Source organism: Salvia hispanica, chromosome 4 (assembly GCF_029641045.1).
Source record: "Salvia hispanica isolate PSC_SH4W2 chromosome 4, Shi_PSC_v1, whole genome shotgun sequence".
NCBI lineage: Eukaryota > Viridiplantae > Streptophyta > Magnoliopsida > Lamiales > Lamiaceae > Salvia > Salvia hispanica.
In genome coordinates this window covers 21,548,707-21,567,192 of record NC_142695.1, presented here as the reverse complement: position 1 = coordinate 21,567,192, position 18,486 = coordinate 21,548,707, and the positions used below count along the sequence as shown (strand labels likewise).

Below are 18,486 nucleotides of genomic sequence, written 5' to 3'. Positions count from 1 at the left end.
AGTTGCTCCAACATGCCCTCTGAATTTCGATATGATGATGCCTGAGGTTGGTTTTCTCTCAAGTTCGTTATGATTTTTCATTTATGTAAATAACATTCGATTTGCTTACCATAATCGATGATGATACCCAGGATAATCGAGGCAATGATGGTGGTGATCAGTCCATGGAATCAGGAGAAGACACTACTAATGTATCTGTAGAGGAGAATGAAAAGCTCTATGGAGGAAGGGATGCTAAATACAAAGATGAGAAAAGCAGATAAGAAAAGGTAGGAAAAGGAAAACCAGACGAGTACAATGAAACACGATGAGTACGAGTTCAAGGTCGGCTACATGAAGAAATCCTCCGTCATGGAAACTGGCGACGAGGTGGGCTAGACTTGGATAATGAATAGCTAAAAAAGAAGACAAAATTTGAAGCACAATTTGAAGGCATTTGTAGGAGAGTTTTCATGTTTTGTATAAACATACGTGAATTTTTTGCCAATGTCACAACCAAAGAAAAATGGTTCGGAATACTCTTTATATGATTGCTGAAATTTTGATCTCATGATGATAAACTAGCTCCAAATTGACAAATAGTCCTAATTGGCAAGTATTCATTTGTTGTTCACTAGATTGTTTGGTTAACTATAAATAGGGCTGTCTTCAAAATATGTAAGTATTTTGCCTTTTTTCAAAAGCTGACATTTGTAGTCTTCTCTTTCCTATGCAGAAGGAATCTGAAAATGTAAATATGTATTAGTATAAGAAGTGTACTGTAATTCATGAGAATGTTAAGAGTCATGGAGTACATAATTTCGAAATTATGTGAAATTAATTCTGTATGCAAAAAGTGAAAGACCTTATTAAGTAGTACACTAATATTCCCAGAACTGTTTTTACTGTAAACAAAAATAGAAACCCAATTAAATACAATAACTTTTCCTACAATCAATTGACTTTTTAGTATCAATATATGTAATCTAATTTATATTTTGGTAATTAAATTGAAGATGCAGTATTACACATGCTTCAGATCTTACTCTAAGTGGATATGCATTTTAAGTATGCTCTGAAAAAAGGAGTAGAAGATAATGTAATGTTATGACGTATAGTGATTTATATGCATCCATTAGGGTGATATATAAGACCAAATCTTTATATCGATTTTGTTTGATATGCAGAGAAAGCATTTGATACATTTTTCTGTTATATGTTGCTGAAGTAGAGTAGATCTTAGCCACCCACGCATTATTTGATTATATAGTTTTTATTGCTATAATGAATTGTTATTGTATTTATTTTTGGGCTTAGAACTTGATGTAACGATTTTGTTTCTCACATCTTAAATATGAATTCACAATTTTGAATAAGTGCAAATAGAAAATTAGTTGGGCCGTGCATAGCACGGGGGAGATACTAGTGAATAATAAAGAGAGAAAAACCCATCTTACGCCATTAATATTACCAAATAGTCCAAGCTATTAATTGAGTTTGTGTGAAATTTAATGGGAAATATTTTTTAAATAGTATTTTATGCTAAGAAAGTTGCTTTGCAAATAAACCCATAGAATTTGTTTAGGTAAGTTATGAATTTAAATTTGCTTACGCAAATTACAGGGTCTTTTAAGTTTTAACTCAGCACTTTTAATTTAATCAAGGCATTTTAACATTTATACATGATATCAATTTGGCCGTTTAGAGCATTCGCAATGGCTTTAAGATGGCTATAGGCTAGCCACAAACTCCTCCTGCTATATCATCAGCACTAAAATTCCTCCTGTTATATCATCAGCACTAAAATTCCTCCTGTCACATCATCAGGACAAACAATAGGCTAGCCATAGCCTAGCCACAACAAACAAAATTAAAAAAAATAACTAAATATATGGAATTAAAGACAAAATACAGAATTAAATTTACGACACATATACGGGAAAATACAATAATTTCATTTAAATTAAAAAAAGTGCGTCCTAAAAAAAATTACTCCCTCCGTCCGCCATTAGGAGTCCCGGTCACTTTTGCGCACTCATTTTGTAAAAATGATAATAAATAGTTACAGTGGAGAAATGGTAAAGTAAGAGAGAGAATAACTTAGATAAGACTCTTCTTAACATTATTCTTTCTCTTACTTTACCATTTCTACGCTTTAACTATTTATTATCATTTTTACAAAACGAGTGTGCAAAAGTGACTGGGACTCCTAATGGCAGACGGAGGGAGTACATAATTAAAAAAAATACATAAAACAAAAAAACTATCGCCTTGCAGTTCTACGCGCCCACAACTCTTCAATTAAATCCTTTTGGAGTTGATGGGCATCCACTTGGCGCATGTCGGCATGTGCCTGGATGCGGCCGATTTCATCGTGAGGTACCCCCCTTCGTACGTTGGGGGTGGCCATGTCGTGGCTTGGACCGGCTTCATCATCATTGGCCCAACTAGTCAGTTTTACACCTTCATCTTCGACTATCATGTTGTGCATGATAATACATGCGTACATTATAGAAGCAATGCAGTCGACATACCACAAACGCGTTGGACCCTTAACTGCCGCCCATCGAGCCTGGAGCACACCAAATGCGCGCTTCATGTCCTTGCGCGCCGACTCCTGTCGTTCCGCAAAGTAGGCCTTCCTGTCCTCATTTGCGCATATGATCATCTTCACAAAGACGGACCACCTAGGGTATATCCCATCTGCCAAGTAGTAGCCCATATCATGTCGGTTGCCATTGGCGACAAAACTGATGGCCGGACCGATGTCCTGGCACTGCTCGTTGAAAAGGGGCGATGAGTTGAGGACGTTTAGGTCATTGTTCGACCCGGCTACCCCAAAATACACATGCCAAATCCACAGCCGGTAATCAGCTACGGCCTCGAGGATCATCGTGGGATTCTTTCCTTTGTAGCCGGTGGTGAAGAACCCCTTCCAGGCAGCGGGACAGTTCTTCCACTCCCAATGCATACAATCTATGCTGCCTAACATCCCCGGGAACCCATGCTTCTCCCCGTGCATCTGCATTAGATCCTGACAGTCTTCGGGGGTAGGGCTTCTAAGATACTGGTCTTGGAATATTTCAATGACGCACTCACAGAAATACTTCAGACACTTCAGGGCAGTCGTCTCACCGATGTGGAGGTACTCGTCCCACATGTTGTTAGAGTTTGTATACTAGAAATCACGTTTCGAGTGATTGAAAACTGTAAAACTCTTATTTTATTTTCCAAGGAATAATACAGATTAATTTTTTCATAATGTTGTTATGTTTTACATTTAATGGATGTTAATTGCACGTTTAAATGTATAAGTTAACTTAACAAAGTCCAAGTCTTTGTTTTAGTAGACCGGTTGTGGGCGGCGTCCACTTTAAGGTAACACGGCCAGTCCTAAACAAAGAAAAAGAAGAATTTCACGATCTAGATGGAATTAGACTATCCATCATGGAAGGTTGCAATGTCAGTCAAGGCATATTTCTAAGCCTTACTGAAATAAGATCACATTGGTGTGGTAAAGCACTGAACGGATCTAACAACAAGACTTGTCTTTATGCTATCTACTGAAAGGCGAGGTCTTGATAAATATTTGTTTCTTAATCAATGTAGGTTAGCATTGAGCATACGGTATTGATTATGCATTACTTTACTTATCAAATGGTGCGGGTTTTTGGTAACCCAATAATCCTGATATATTTGGTAGTGGTGATTAATATCTAGCGGTGCTAGGATTGCTATTATATTGAATCGTGCGCGAGGTGAGTCTCGTTTGATAATGACCCCAAGAGGAGCGCGAAATAAGGTTTTATTAATCGGAACCTAGCTAGTTGGAGTTTGATCACTCTATGAATAATAAATAAGCGTTTCATGCTAAGTCCACTCTTGGAATTAATAAAAAATTAATTAATTAAGTCCATAGCAGACATTAATTAATTAATGGACATTTTTATCTTAAGCGTGGGAAATGAAAGTTAAAACGGAAACCTAGATTACTTATAATTTCGGATTTGGATGGGGAGAGTTCAATGTTACTTCTGTAGTGGTTGCTCGTAATATTCCAATTAAAGCTTATATTAAATTGTTGGTTCAATTTAATTAGTAAAAAGTAAATTGGATGAGCCCATATCCAAAACCTTCCATAGATCCCTGTCTGGGCCCAAAAGGAACTTAATATAAATAGGAGAATAATGGAGACAAAAAATAACAATTTTTTTCTCAAAATTTTCGCCCCCCCATATAGTGTTGGTCGAATTTTTCCTCTCATCCGTGGAGTAGAATTTCTGTCTTCTTTATTTAAGTTTTAGTATTTCGGTGAGATCAGCCCACACTGATATTGGAGTACAATTCGGGAACCAGAGAGAAGATCTGTGGTCTAGTATTCAAAGCGTCACGTGGAGAAGTCGCTAGCCATCGTCAATTCTTTGGAGAATTAATTAGGTATTATTTCTGCTCCGTAGAAAAACATGTTTTAGGTTTCAATATACTTAAAGCATGATTAATTCAAGTTATGAGCATGATACATGTGAGAATTACGCGAATAGATTTTTTCTAAATAATCTGCTAAATAGATCTGATTGTTATGTGATTTATTTGTTCGTTAATTATGAAAATTCATAAATCGCACGCTTCCGCTGCCAGCTCCTTCACATGTCTGCCGCGCCTCCGTAAGCCAACTGCCTGATTGCCGCAGTGCACTTTTGAATAGGGGTGTGGCCAGGTCTGCCAGCCGCATCGTGCCTGAAGCGGGAACACATATATCGACGCTCCAAAGCGTCAACGATACGCATAAACAGCTCCCTGCGCATCCTAAAACGCCGCCTGAACAGGTTGGCCCCAAACCGCGGTTGCTCTGCGAAGTAGTCATCATATAGCCGCTGATGTGCAGTTACGTGATCCCGATCAATCACTGCTCGACGGTGGACAACGGGTCGAGGTTGAGGTACGCGCATCCTAAAACGCCGCCTGAACAGGTTGGCCCCAAACCGCGGTTGCTCTGCGAAGTAGTCATCATATAGCCACTGATGTGCAGCTACGTGATCCCGATCAATCACTGCTCGACGGTGGACAACGGGTCGAGGTTGAGGTACCGCCGGATGCAAGGCCCTTTGTATCATTCGGTTTATCTCACCGGACGTATAGGCCTCCAATGCTTCGTTCATTTGCCGCTCGTACTCCTCAGCATCCCTACCACTACCACCACTACTACCACCCGCGTTACTCATTTCGCTTTGTTGCTATTGTACAGAAATAAAAGAGAGAGAGAAAACTTGTTAAAACAAGTGGTGCGAATGAAAATGACGTGAAAATCGCGTATATATAGTGTTTCGAAAATTTAATAATAATAAAAAAGTGTTGGTCGATCGCTCGCCGATTGCCCGCCTGCAATGGCGGCCAGCCGATCGGCGAGCGCTCAAAAATCAGCCTGCGCTCGCCGAAAATCTCGCCGATTTGGCGCTAGCCGGCCGCAATGGTTCGGCGAGCGGACCGGCAAGCGCCGGGAATCGGCTAGCCGGCCCGCTCGCCACCATTGTGGATGTTCTTAAAATACTCGGCACACTTTTTAAAGTTTAAGTACTCAGAACTTTTTAACATGAGTATTTATAATATAATAATATTATAATAGTACGTTTTTAATGTTAGTCTTCTTCTTCCTAAGCAGCTCGACAACCATGGCTTTTTATTTTGCTCTGCAACTTTTAATTTCAAATTAAGTTCAGCCCCTCTATTCGTTTAATTTTTAGTAATTTAACCTTCAAAAGAACTCACATAGTAAGGGCTTAACACAATTTTTTATTTATTTAAAAAAGAATAAAGTAAAAAAAAAATAAAAATATCATTTTGGATAAGGGCTTAAGCCTTACCCTCTCTTTGAATGGATCCGCCCTGATCTCAATAGAGTCCAAAATAACAAAAATTGCATAACCAATTTAGTTTGAATATTTATAAAAACGGCATCACATATGTAGCCAAGTAAGAATTTTGGAAAAAAAAAAAAAAGAATTTTGAAATTAAAACAAAATAACATAAAACTAAAAATATGAATATTGGAAAATGGCATTAATTTTTATTTTATTTTTTATAAAAAAACATCTAAATATGTGAATTTAAATTCAAACGATAGAATCAAATAAATTTGATCCGATTAGGGTTCGCGGACGGATATTATCGGGTTCGAACCACGGTGACCTGACCCGACCCGACCCGACCCAACCGATAAACCTTTTGCAACGCCTTTAACAATCCCAATTCCACCTCCTCCGCGGAGCTAAGCCCTCACATCCGACGCAAGTTTTTGATTCAATTCCTTAAACCCAAATTATCCCTTGATTCAGCAACTACATCATATTTTTTCTTTTTTACTGGCGTTATCTTACCCGACGGAATCATGCCGGACGTGCATTCCCTCGTGAATGAGTTCGTAATCAAGCTCAAAAAACGGTATTTATAAAAATAAATAAAATTGGAACGATTTCACGCCGCTTTTATGTTTAATTTGTTGTTCAATTTGATAATTGCAGCCAAATTGAGGGGTCCAAGACGACGGCAAAGCTCACTGCGGAATTGCTCCGTTCGTTCATATCTCAATTGAGGCTGCCGCACAGTAACCAAGCTGGGGCTCTCATTGACGCCGTGAAGGAAGTTGGCGAGAAGCTCATCACAGCTAAACCTGTTGGTATGTTAACTCTCTGTTCGATTTATATAGTCTAATTGATTTTCCTAGTTGCGCCCCCACCCCCAATTTATTGTAATTTTGTATTTTCTTTGGACTTCTTAATTTTGTTATTTCCGTTAATTGTGCCTGTCTCCTTGTAATACAGCTTTGTTCTATCAATTGTAAACTTGAACGAAAAGGAATAAGTTCGGATGATTTGAGGAATAAAAGGAGTTGTATAGAGATTCTCTAAGTGTTTGTTAACTTCTGAATGAGCATGATATCAAATAACAATGGTTGTAAGTATGTTGATTAATTGCTAGCAATAGCTAGGCACATTTAGTAGGATTTCTTGGCTCCTCAATTTTGTTAGATTTTAGTACTATGGGAAAAATTTAGGTTTCTGATCGATAAATTCAGTCAACTACAGGAAGTGTTGTTTTCCATCAGATTAGGGCTGTGATATATTAATATTGTATATTTCCAGTGTTTCCAGTGGTGTAAATAAAATCCTATTTGGATGATAGGATCAACTGGGATATGGAGGTACAAGGTGACCCTAGTTGATTCGATTGTTGTTGGTTTCTTTGAGTTAGCTGCCTAATGCATATTCATGGTGGTTGAATATTCTTTTGTTATCTTCCTAACCTACCGTCTGTCAACAATAATACCAGAATTGGTCCCCTTTAGAACTTCATAATTACTCTTGTCCGATAAACGTTTGTTATGTTAGTTTAAATCTTTGAAGATTGTAGGAGTTGATAAGTAGTATGCTGCATTGATTGATCTATAAGGTATTAAGGTAGTAACATAGTATCATTCAGAGAAAAATCCTGTTGTAGGAGCTTCTCTTTCGTTGACACAAATGTTTGCTGGTGCTTGCAACTTTCGTGGAGAATGGAGAGGCAGAGAGCACTGTTGGGCTATTCAAGCACTTCTTGTGGATTGCATAACAAACATCAATCAGTTCTTATTGTTTCCCTAGATAATAATCTCTATTTGGCCATTTTGAGCTCCAAGCAGCTTGTTCCCTGTGGATAACATGAAAACCTATATTTGGTTATTCGAACATCAAGCAATTCTTATCTCTGTTGAATACTTCCAGTTTTTCTAGCTTGATGGTGATGAGCAATTTTGGTTGCAGAATTGGCTGTTGGAAATGTTGTACGCCGTGTTCTACATATAATACGCGAAGAAGATCTTTCTATTACTAATGCTGCTGTTGGTGGGCTGAATTTAGCATCTGAAAGCGATGATGACGACGGCAACGACGAATATGATCATCCAGTCCTTTCAGCTTCTGCTGTAGCTGCCGCTGCAAGAAATGCTTTAAGGCCACCTTCATTACAGACTCTACTTGATGATATACCTCATGCAGCAGCCGCTCCTCATACCTCTTCTTCTGGGGGTGATTCTGAAAGCAAAAGCAAATGTATATTCTTCCACTCTGATCGCACAAGAATCTAAAATTAATATGCAAGAAACACGCTTCTTTCTAAAGCTATACTATATATGTTATATTCTTTATATGCATATCTAGTATATCTAGTATATAGGTAAAATAGGCAGTTTCAGTTATGTCGCAAGTTTCGAATCAGTGAATAATCTGAATATGTTTAAAGTGTATTGTCTTCTAAGTTCTTTTTTATTGTTTCTTCCTTCAGCTGCTGATTCATTGAGGCGGAAACTGAAACACGATGTCATTGAGGCGGTTAACGAACTAATTCAAGAAATTTCCACTTGCCACGAACAGATTGCTGAACAAGCAGTGGAACATATACATCATAAGTATGCATTCATATCCCTATACAACCACTACCCGCATATATTTGCACGTCACTATATTCCATTATATTAGTTGGGGACTTGGGAGTAGTTATTTGCATTTAATGCTTCAGCTTGTTCGTGATAAAAAATTAGATCTGGTATGAACTTGAAATTTCCAAGGAAGTATTTTCTGTGTGCTATCATGAACAAGAATTGGACTCAGCTTATCTTTCATTAACTAGTCATCTCGTCTTGTTGCCCATTTCATGTAGATGAAATTGCTTCTTCTTCATTCACTGGTTTTGAAAAAAATGCTTTGGCATCATTACTAATACTGGGTAAAGATCAAGTACTTGATTCTACACATAGAGACAGAGTCTTTTGTAACTAATCATGGTTATGAATCTGAAGTCCTGAAATAAATCCTGGACTAGAGAAGTCATTAGATCAGTGTTTCTTTAGTCTTGCTTATGGCAGTTCAAGTGCCATCTCTTTATGCAAACAAGTGCAGTCTCAAATATATGATACTACGTATAATTTGCTGTATGAAGTTATTAAGCAAAAGGGAAAAGTGAAAATATTGAAAGCTATGAATCAGAGTAAGCTAATATTGACAATGATAGCTAATTTTTTAAGAGAGAAACCAATGACCCCAACAACTCTTGTAATATCATACTCCCTCCGTCCGTGAAAAATCCCATCTTTCCATTTCGGTCCGTCCGCACAAGTATATCCAAAAATGGAAATTTTTTCTCAAATACTTTACCCACTCTCTCCCTACCAATTTCTCATTAAAACCCATGTCGTCCACCCATGACTATTTTTGGTGGACAGATGGAGTAATAATGAGTGGTTATGCATGAATTGGTTTGCACTTATAAGTTATAACTGAAATAGTAATTGTTGATCACTTGTTCTTTATGTAAAGCAACTAATGCTGTAGGTCATAACCTCTTATCTGTTTTGTGCTACATGGTTTTACATTGCAATCCCGATACTAAATTGGGGTCTGTGTGTGCTGAATGTCTAGTCTTTTAACCTTGTAATGGTGTTTGTGTGTGGAGATACTAGGCACCCTGTTTTCTCCAACATTTTTGTTGTTGCATTTGATAACTTGAACTACTATTTTGCTCAAGTATCTCTTTTCCCCTTCCATGTTCCAGTGAGGTGATCTTGACACTTGGCAGCTCACAGACAGTAAAAGAGTTTCTACTCGCTGCAAAGGAAAAAAATAGGTCATTCCGTGTATTTGTCGCTGAAGGTGCTCCAAGGTTGGATGATTGGATAATTGAGCGCCCTTGCAATAGTTTTCACCTTAGGCAATTAAAGGAAGATTGTCTCTGGAAGTATAATTTTTTATGTTCATTGATGTTTGTTATCTAATCAGATACCAGGGACATGCTTTTGCAAAAGAACTGGCTTCCAGGGGCCTTCAAACTACGGTTATTACTGATTCTGCAGTTTTTGCCATGATTTCCCATGTCAATATGGTACATATGATGGTTACATTGAACTTTTATGTGTTGTTATTATTTTGCATTTGATTGGAAAAATCTTCCTTTTAAAGGTTATAGTGGGAGCACATGCCGTCATGGCTAATGGTGGTGTTATAGCTCCTGTGGGGTTGAATATGGTTGCCTTAGCAGCTAAAAGGCATGCCGTTCCTTTCGTTGTCCTCTCTGGAGTTCATAAGGTATTCTGTTGTAGGGCCCTTTCTTATGAGTGGTATTTGACCATAAGGCAAGGTTTAATGTCAGATTACATGATTAATAGAAAACGAGAGGAGATAACAGACTGTGCAAGGCTGTGCAAGGCTCTTGCATAATGATTTATAAGAATTTCTTACCAGTCTCTTTTGCTGTAGCCAGCAAAAGATAATTTTCTGGTAGATGGATAGGATTTTGGGCGAGGCCTAAATTGTGATAAATCAAGTGAGCACTGGGAGGAAATTTACACACTCCATTTACTTCCTTAAAGCTTAAATCCTCATAAGGACTGTTTAGTAGATACCTGTTTGCTTCCTCATTTTGTTTTTTGTTTAGATCAATGGTTCCTTAATCAACATCGACTAATTGAATGTCAATAATATAATAAAATTCTGGTTGATGATTGACATTTCTGCTCTATAACAACTTAATGTTGTCAACATGTAATGTTGCTTAACTATTATTTCCTGGCTTTTTACATAGTGAAACAGTTTAAATTGCATTTACTTCCTTGCTAATTGTTTTGCCTCATTATACAGTTGTGCCCTCTATACCCTCACAACCCAGAGGTCCTACTGAATGAACTGAAGTCTCCATCTGAGCTGTTGGACTTTGGAGAATTCTCAGATTGTTTGGATTTTGGGAGTGGCAGTGGGTCACCTCTTATTCATGTCGTGAATCCTGCTTTTGATTACGTGCCGCCGGACCTTGTTAGCCTGTTTATTACAGACACGTAAGTTCATCTTGGAATTTGGATAAAGTTCAATATAACACGGTTGCAGATCTGGAATATTTGACTTGTCAATTTGAAAAATATATAAATGAATGCCAAAGCTTCAATTCAAACTGGTTTTACTTAGGATTCATGTATTGTACTGACAAAAGTTTTGTGTTTATGAGCTATATGCTCTCGTCAGATTGTAACACTGTGCTTGGCATTCTCACTAACAACTTCTTTTATATACAGTGGTGGTCACAATCCTTCCTACATATACCGGCTCATTGCTGATTTTTACTCCCCTGACGACTTAGTAGTGCGACAGAAATCAGCTTCTTGAAGATCGCCTTTTACTAACTATGCTCTTAAACATGTTGGTAAGTCTTAGATCCTACAGCAACTAATTTAGTAGCTAAAATGGTGATAAAAAAAAGAGAATGTTATTTTCATAAATTTGGTTCTGTACATTCTACATCATTTTCACCAATCGTATTCTATTTGTCAGTGGAATCGAAAACTTAGCAGATTGGGGAAAGTATGGAAGTCAAGCAGGGATGGGAAAAGGGTTGCTGTAGTAGATTCTTTTATGGAAACAACTGATTTTATAGGGAGAGGAGTAAATACTGGTTAGAATTAATACGTCGAAAATGAATGATCATGATGAAGTGCATCGCCAAAGGTTGAGTGGCACGTCTAAGTTTTGCATGTGTATGCTCATTCCTTGATGAGCAAAACATGCCTTCTTACTTCTAATTAACTGTGTAACCGAGTGAGAGTTTATTTGCCTTTTGAGATATCATTTGGCCACTTGTTTTTAGAGTTGAAGCTGATTTGTTTTATATTTACTCATCACTACCTCCATTTTGAAACTTATATTGGTGACATCCATGATATGATGTTTTTGGAAAATTGTATATTACGGATATTATTAGAATTCAAACTTGGAATATGCAGATATTGCGGTTGAGAAGTATCGGATTTTTATATAAATTGGTTAGTTTAGAGATTTCTTAGAGGCATGTCGTTGGTTAGATTGCATTGTTTTAAGATTTGTCGTATTTCTAGTTGCATTCGAATCGAAAATTCAAAAGTCTAATTATGAAATCTCATACACCATAAAATTTAAAATTGCACTAAGATATTCAAACAACTCTAAATTTTTTTTTTCTAGTATTCACAAAGGAGGCAAAATGGGTGTGTGTTGGGCTGTAGGCGACGAAGTCGACATGCGAAGAAGTTAGGGACACATCAGACTTAGAGCAAAGAAGAAGAGTTGGCGACACATTGGTGTGTGATGTGAGTTGGCAACGCAACGGATGAGCGGATCCAAGTAAAAGAAGAGAGGCCGATTTTGGGAGTTTCACCATCACATGCTGCAAATGGAGAATAGTACGTTGTAGGAAGCGACTATCAAAGTTATAGGTCTGTGTGGGTGACGTGTTGTTGTTGTTGTTGTTGTGTAAGACGAAAGAGAGAGAGAGATAGTGTTATGATAGAGTGGTGGATGTGTGATAGAATGATGGATAGAAGAGAAGTTGGCAGTGACAACAGACAACTATGTTATACGAAAGGATGGGGATCTTCTGCTGTACACAAATGCACAGCAGCCGTTCCACACAAATAATTAAAATAATTAAATAAATATATACTCCCTTCGTTTCGCCATAGTTGAAGTGAAACTTTCGGTACGGAGTTTTAGAAAGGAATATTGAGTGTGTTAAATAAATAGATAAAAAAGTAAGAGAGAGAAAAAAGTAGAGAGAATAAAGTAAGAGAGAAAAGAAAGAAAGAGAAAAAATTACCATATATAGAAATGATTCAACTATGAAGAAATTTCTCGAAATGGAAAAATGACTCAACTATAAAGAAACGGAGGGAGTATTATTTTATTCAATTGTGAGAAAATAGAGGATCTCCTCCCTATCTAAAAACAGTGTAAAAATAATATTTGTAGTACAGTAATTTCTAAATGACTTGTGTTTTAACTTTTAAATATAAATATTCTAAAATGAACTAAAAGCCTATAACATGACATGTGTTTACAAAATTTGAATATTTTAAAACTCAATCTCATTTTTTTAGTCTAGTACTTCATCCGTCTCAACTAAGTCGAGTCAAAATTTTTGGGCACGGAGATTGAGAAATTATGATGAAAAGTAGTAGGGGAGAAATAAAGTAGAAAAGATAAAGATAAAGTAAAATATGTGATGGAATAAAGTAAGAGTGATTATATGCAATGGTGGAAGTTCCAGTGGCCCCCCATCCAACCATGTAGGTGACTCAATTTAGTTGGGATATCCAAAAAAGGAATATGACTCAATATAGTTGAGACTGGTTAGGACGAAGAGAGTAATTAATACACTCTCAGTCCCACAAGAATATGCATTCTTTCCTTTTTAGTTCGTTCCACAAGAATATGCACTTTCTAATTTTGAAAACTCTTTTTTTAGTGAGGTGAGATCCATTCTTCACTAACAATACATTAAATACTTTCTCTCTCTACCTTTATCTTACTTTACCAATTTTGCATTAAAATTCGTGCCGAACACAAAATGCATATTCTTTTGGGATGAAGGGAGTATTTGTTTTCTCGCTATGCATTAAAGGAGTACTGGTTATATTATTTCAATTATGTGATTTATTTCTTCGTAATTATGTACTCCGTCTCTCTTCATTCACAATAGTACTATTTTGACTCGTCACACAATGAGCTCCTTTTTATTCTACGATAAATTGAAGTAAGTCTCACATTTTACTAACTCATTTTAGTTGCATAACAACACGCATATAAAAGCGGAACTCATATTTTAATAATTATTTTTACCATTTCTCTTCACATTTATTAAACACATGCATCAAATCAACAATGTACTCTTGTTCGAGGACGGAATGAGAATTTTGTTAAATTTTAATAAAATTGTATTATCGATTATTTGAGAGGTATTTAATTAGATTACAAAATATATACTCTCTTCTCATTTGAAGTGTCGCATCTTTTTTTGAATTTCACGTTCTAATTGACACAATTTCTAAAATGAAAATATTACTCCACTGTCTCTACTTTATTATCTATCCTAGGTGTTTTATTTTATCAACTTATAAAACAAAACTGAATAAAATCATGTAATGAATATAGTATACGCTTAATTTGCACCGCAAGCACAAAATCACACAGAAAATGTTTAGAAGTATTATAAAAAACAAGAAAGAAAAAAAGAAAAACACGCAGCATATTTAAATTTGGAAAACTGAAAGGGCATGGTGATCAGTGTACGGTACCTCCTCTTTTTACTTGTTTCAGAAGTGAGAGAACAAAAAATCAACCACAATGCAGAAAGTGTGCATCAAAAGCTTGGTGGAAAACGGCAGCCTCGACAGCCGCCGCTACTACCTCGCGCGGCGGACCGTCATCGAAATGCTTAGCGACAGAGGCTGCCTAGTCCCCGACATGGACTCACAGCTCCGCCGCTCTCTCGCCGAATTCCGCTCCGAGTTCGGCGACCATCCGGAGGCCGACCGCCTTCGCATCATCGCTCACCGTGCCTCCAATCCTTCACGGAAGGTATTTTCATTTTTAACTGTATTTTACGAAAAAGAGTTATGAATGTGTTTTTGTTTGAGATTTATCTGCGGGAAATCCTTCATTTACGAAGCTAGAGTCGATGCTTTATGTTTTGGTTGAAATCGATTGTGATGCGAATGCTTAATCGTGAAAGAGAAGTTGTTTTCAGTTACCAATGGAAAAGGTTTCCATAGTATTTCACGTTTATAACTTGATTTTTACAGAGTAAAGGGTAAAATGAAGGAAATAGGTGATCTAAACTCTATTGTAGTATTGCTCTGAAATAGAAGATAGCAGGGCCTGGAGTTGAAGCTTCACAAGATTGTTAGTTTCTATCACAAATTGTTTAGGATGGTTATAATCTCTTAGCACTCAGTGAAAGCACATTTAGGAAATGAAATATTTGCAGAATGAATGCAGTTAATACGTTCACACTAGGTTTCATAATCAAGTGATCTTTACCAAATTGCCAGTAATTAATTAGTAAGGTCTTTGAGTAGCAGATTGCTTTGGTTATTAACTTTTTTGCTTGTGGTTTTATTTCCTGCTCTAGATTCTGGTCATATTCTGTGAAGGTTTTCAGACGAGAAAACAAAATGCCGTTGGCATACTGAGTCAGATCGCGAACAAAGAAATGCTGGACAAGGTGATACTAGTCGTGCAAAGCAAGATGAATTCCCATGCTCAAAAGGTTTTGGATGAGTATTCGGTGAAAGTGGAGACGTTTCTGGTTAGTTAGCTGGAACTACATACTGTGGTTTTGAGCATGATTTAAGGCACAAATAGGAAGGCTGGTAACATCAGATGCCATGTGATTCATTTCCTTGCCTTTTTTTGCAGATTGCTGATTTGTTGGTTAACATTTCAAAGCATTTTCTGGAGCCGAAATATGAGATTCTGTCTCCTGGGGAGAAGGATGCGCTTCTCAAGAAACATGCGATTGAAGACAAGAAGGTACATCTTGGATTTTGGTAATTCTATGGTTATTTCATACATATAAAACAAAACAAGACAATAGAGTTCAAATTGTTTTCTTGCGCTGGATTATCATTGAAATTTATGAGCGATGAGGCATGCTTTGAAAGTATAGTGACAAATCTACGCTGCTGGCTGAAGCGAGTTTCGGATTATCTCCATATGCATCAAGTTTGCACACAAAGAAATGGCTACAATATTTATTTGCATAGCGATAGCGAGTTTATATAATGAGTTGACAAGAATAAATGTTTTGATGAATGTGATACTGAATATGTAGTTGAAATTGGCAGCTTCCTATGATGCTTGAAAGCGATGCAATTGCAAGGTACTATGGATTCGAGAAAGGGCAGGTGGTGAAGGTGTGCTACTCTGGTGGCATTCCTCATTCTCTCGTGTCTTATCGTTGCGTTGTCTAATCTCAACCTTGAAGAAAATATTGCATTCTGCAGTTGCTTAAGACATTCTAGCTGCAAACAAATAGTATAAGTCTATACGTAGGTGTTTTTTGATGATGCTGTGGCTCTTTTGATATGTAATTATCGACAACTTTCTGTTTTGGGCTTCCACCACACGTTCACGCTGCTCTTATTTATGTTATTACTAAGCCTGGATAATTATGGAGTATTTATGGTCTTGATGATTTCGTAGTTGCTGTGTAGTCACTATATATCCATGTACATTAACACATTTATGCTGCATTGTGCATGCATACGAAGGCGCGAATGACTGTGAGTGCTTTTGACAGTTGACTAAGCTTATAAGCTCATTAAAATAACAGCTTTGAAAAGTATTTAATATTTTAATAAGCTGTAACGTTGATATCCTAATTTATTATTGAGACCGTGTAACTTTATACAAGAAAAAGTTAAACTACCTTCTCATAAAAATCTAGGTGAAATATAAAGGTGATCTCAATGGCTTATATTTAATTGAAGTGGTTGGGCCACTAAGAGGAATTTTTCTAAAACATAAAAGATACATCATGAATATCCAAGCAGCGATAGGCCAACTAGAGTTTAAACCGGCAAATACACCTATTATATGCTTAACCATGGAGCTGAATTGGTAAATCAAAATTATCAACATCACCTAGCAAATGGTTTCTTGAGTCAATTCATGCATAAGCCACGAGTTGACCATCTAGAAATCGCGCTAAGGATTGTTTGATATTCTCTCCGTTCTATATAAATAGAGTCATTCTATTATTTTGAAAAGTTCCTAGTTAATTGAGTCATTTCTATTTTTGGCAAAAAGTGATCATCTTTCTTACTTTATTCTCTTATTATTTCTTTTACTTTATTCATCATCCACTTAATATGCTATTCTTAAACTCTGTGCTGAAAAAAAAATGCCTCAATTAACAAGGAACGAAGGAAGTATCTAATATAAACATTTGGATATGAGGTATTGTTTTTAAAAATTGGCACCTAGGAGTACATATGTACACAAATGCAGATTGGACAAATAACCCAGTTAATAGAAAATCCACAACTACTACTTGACTTTTGTTAGAGATAATTTTGTTATACGGAGGAGCAAGAAACACAAAGAAGTCGCTTTATTTAATGCTAATACCGAATTCAAGGTATAAAAAGTGGTCTGATTGAAATCTTATGGCTAATGGTTGAAATTGATTTTTCCTTTAAAAAATGTCAGTTATTTGTGATAACGAAGTAAAGCTGCTATAAGCATCTTGAAAAATCTAGTCTAACATGACAGAATCAAATATGTAGAGGAAGATAGACACTTCATTAAATAAAGATAAAGATTGAAAGAGACACTATAATCGAGTTTCATTATGTTCATTCTAAGGATCAACTCTTAAATATTTTGACTAAAGTAGTCAACTCAAGAAGTGAAGTTTTAGAGATGTCATTTTTTAGTTGAGTATCATAGATCTCACTGATGGGAAATTTAGAAAATAAAAGATAGCATAAATCAATTTCTAAAATCGAGGGATTGAATTAATATTCTATGTATAATAGATTATAAGTATAATTTATAATGCTAAAAACATTACTTAGACCCAATATTGCTCATCCCTATCTAAGAGCACTCCCAATGGAGTTCCCTAAAAACTCCCTTATTTCTCCCTAACTCCTGCCACATCAGCGCCACATCAGCACCAAAATTTATCCCCAGTTTTTAGCCAAGTGCTACATTGGTTTCTCCCTTATTTCTCCCTTATTTCTCCCTAACTCAACATTTCATTTTTACATCATTATTTTTTATATTATTTAATTTTCCCTACAAATGTATTTAATAAATAGACTAATAATGAACAATTCATCGTTGTATTAATCATTGGAAAATATAATACAACGAGAAAAAAAAAACTACAAATAAAAAACGCAAATAAACAAAGATTTAAAAAAAAAAAATCTAAGACGGAGGGGCCGGAGGGGCGTCGGGATCGAGCCCCAGCGTACTCTGCAGGTGTTGGATGCATTTCCAGAGGGCCGCCTTTTCTTCAGGGGTCCCGCCGCCGGTGAAGTACAGCGTGTACATCTGGGTCAGATTGGCGACATTGCTCGAATAAGTGGCTTTTTCTAAGTCGATGACGGATTCCGACGCGACTTCCGACGTTGCGCCCTTCCCCTTCCGCCTCCCCTTCGCCTTCTTCACTCCCTCCGGGCGCTCGTGCGGACCATCCCCACTCAAGTCGATGTGGGCCGCGCTCCCCTCGCTCTCCGAAACGCTAAGTCGCGAGCGCACCGATTTCCCGTGCAGCGCGTCGTGCATTCCCGTCCGGAATTTGGGGAGATCCTTCAGCTTATCGTAGATGTTCCAATACTTGAAGCCCTTCGTCGACAAGTACTGGCTACTATACATCCGGATGGCCTCATCTCGGACCATGTGCTCGTTCTGGCCACTCGTCATGTGAGTCATCAAGTTAGAATAAATACCGTTGAAGTGCCCGCAGTCCCTCATGAGGCGCTCCCAATGCCGACGGATCGCCTCGCTGCCATGGTCCTTCATTGAGGCAGTCTTGTGGCTCCTGTACTTCGCGGCAATCCGCTCCCAGAATATGATCTCAGTCTGGTAGTTGCTGCGCTCCGCGTCCTGTGACGTGTCCGCCCAGCAGTCGGCTATCAGCTCGGACTCTTGCAGAGTGTAAGTAGTC

General features: G+C 37.3%; 3 protein-coding genes across 4 annotated transcripts; 2 read left to right on the top strand and 1 right to left on the bottom strand.

Moving 5' to 3' along the window:
• Positions 1-707: 707 nt before the first annotated feature.
• On the bottom strand, positions 708-4,928 carry LOC148927461 (uncharacterized). The gene is made up of 3 exons (XM_089056604.1): positions 4,629-4,928; positions 2,687-3,139; positions 708-722 (listed from the first exon to the last, which is right to left on the bottom strand). Exons 1-3 carry the CDS (start codon positions 4,926-4,928, stop codon positions 708-710), a joined length of 768 nt encoding a protein of 255 aa, XP_088912730.1.
• Positions 4,929-6,224: 1,296 nt separating this feature from the next.
• LOC148927460 (uncharacterized) lies at positions 6,225-12,487 on the top strand. 2 transcript variants are annotated; one of them, XM_089069549.1, is made up of 10 exons: positions 6,225-6,417; positions 6,498-6,652; positions 7,776-8,063; positions 8,296-8,419; positions 9,562-9,669; positions 9,786-9,888; positions 9,966-10,091; positions 10,644-10,837; positions 11,072-11,199; positions 11,994-12,487. In XM_089069549.1, exons 1-9 carry the CDS (start codon positions 6,365-6,367, stop codon positions 11,160-11,162), a joined length of 1,242 nt encoding a protein of 413 aa, XP_088925675.1. In that variant the 5' UTR covers positions 6,225-6,364; the 3' UTR covers positions 11,163-11,199; positions 11,994-12,487. The 2 variants fall into 2 exon arrangements, with proteins under 2 accessions (XP_088925675.1, XP_088925674.1); XM_089069548.1 differs by lacking the exon at positions 11,994-12,487 and adding an exon at positions 11,328-11,792 and having other exon boundaries at positions 6,227-6,417.
• A 1,599-nt stretch (positions 12,488-14,086) lies between these two features.
• Positions 14,087-15,986, top strand: RPB5E (RNA polymerase II fifth largest subunit, E). Its single transcript, XM_089069537.1, has 4 exons — positions 14,087-14,384; positions 14,938-15,114; positions 15,225-15,338; positions 15,653-15,986. The coding sequence occupies exons 1-4, from the start codon at positions 14,151-14,153 to the stop codon at positions 15,776-15,778; spliced, it is 651 nt and encodes a 216-aa protein (XP_088925663.1). The 5' UTR covers positions 14,087-14,150; the 3' UTR covers positions 15,779-15,986.
• Positions 15,987-18,486: the final 2,500 nt, after the last annotated feature.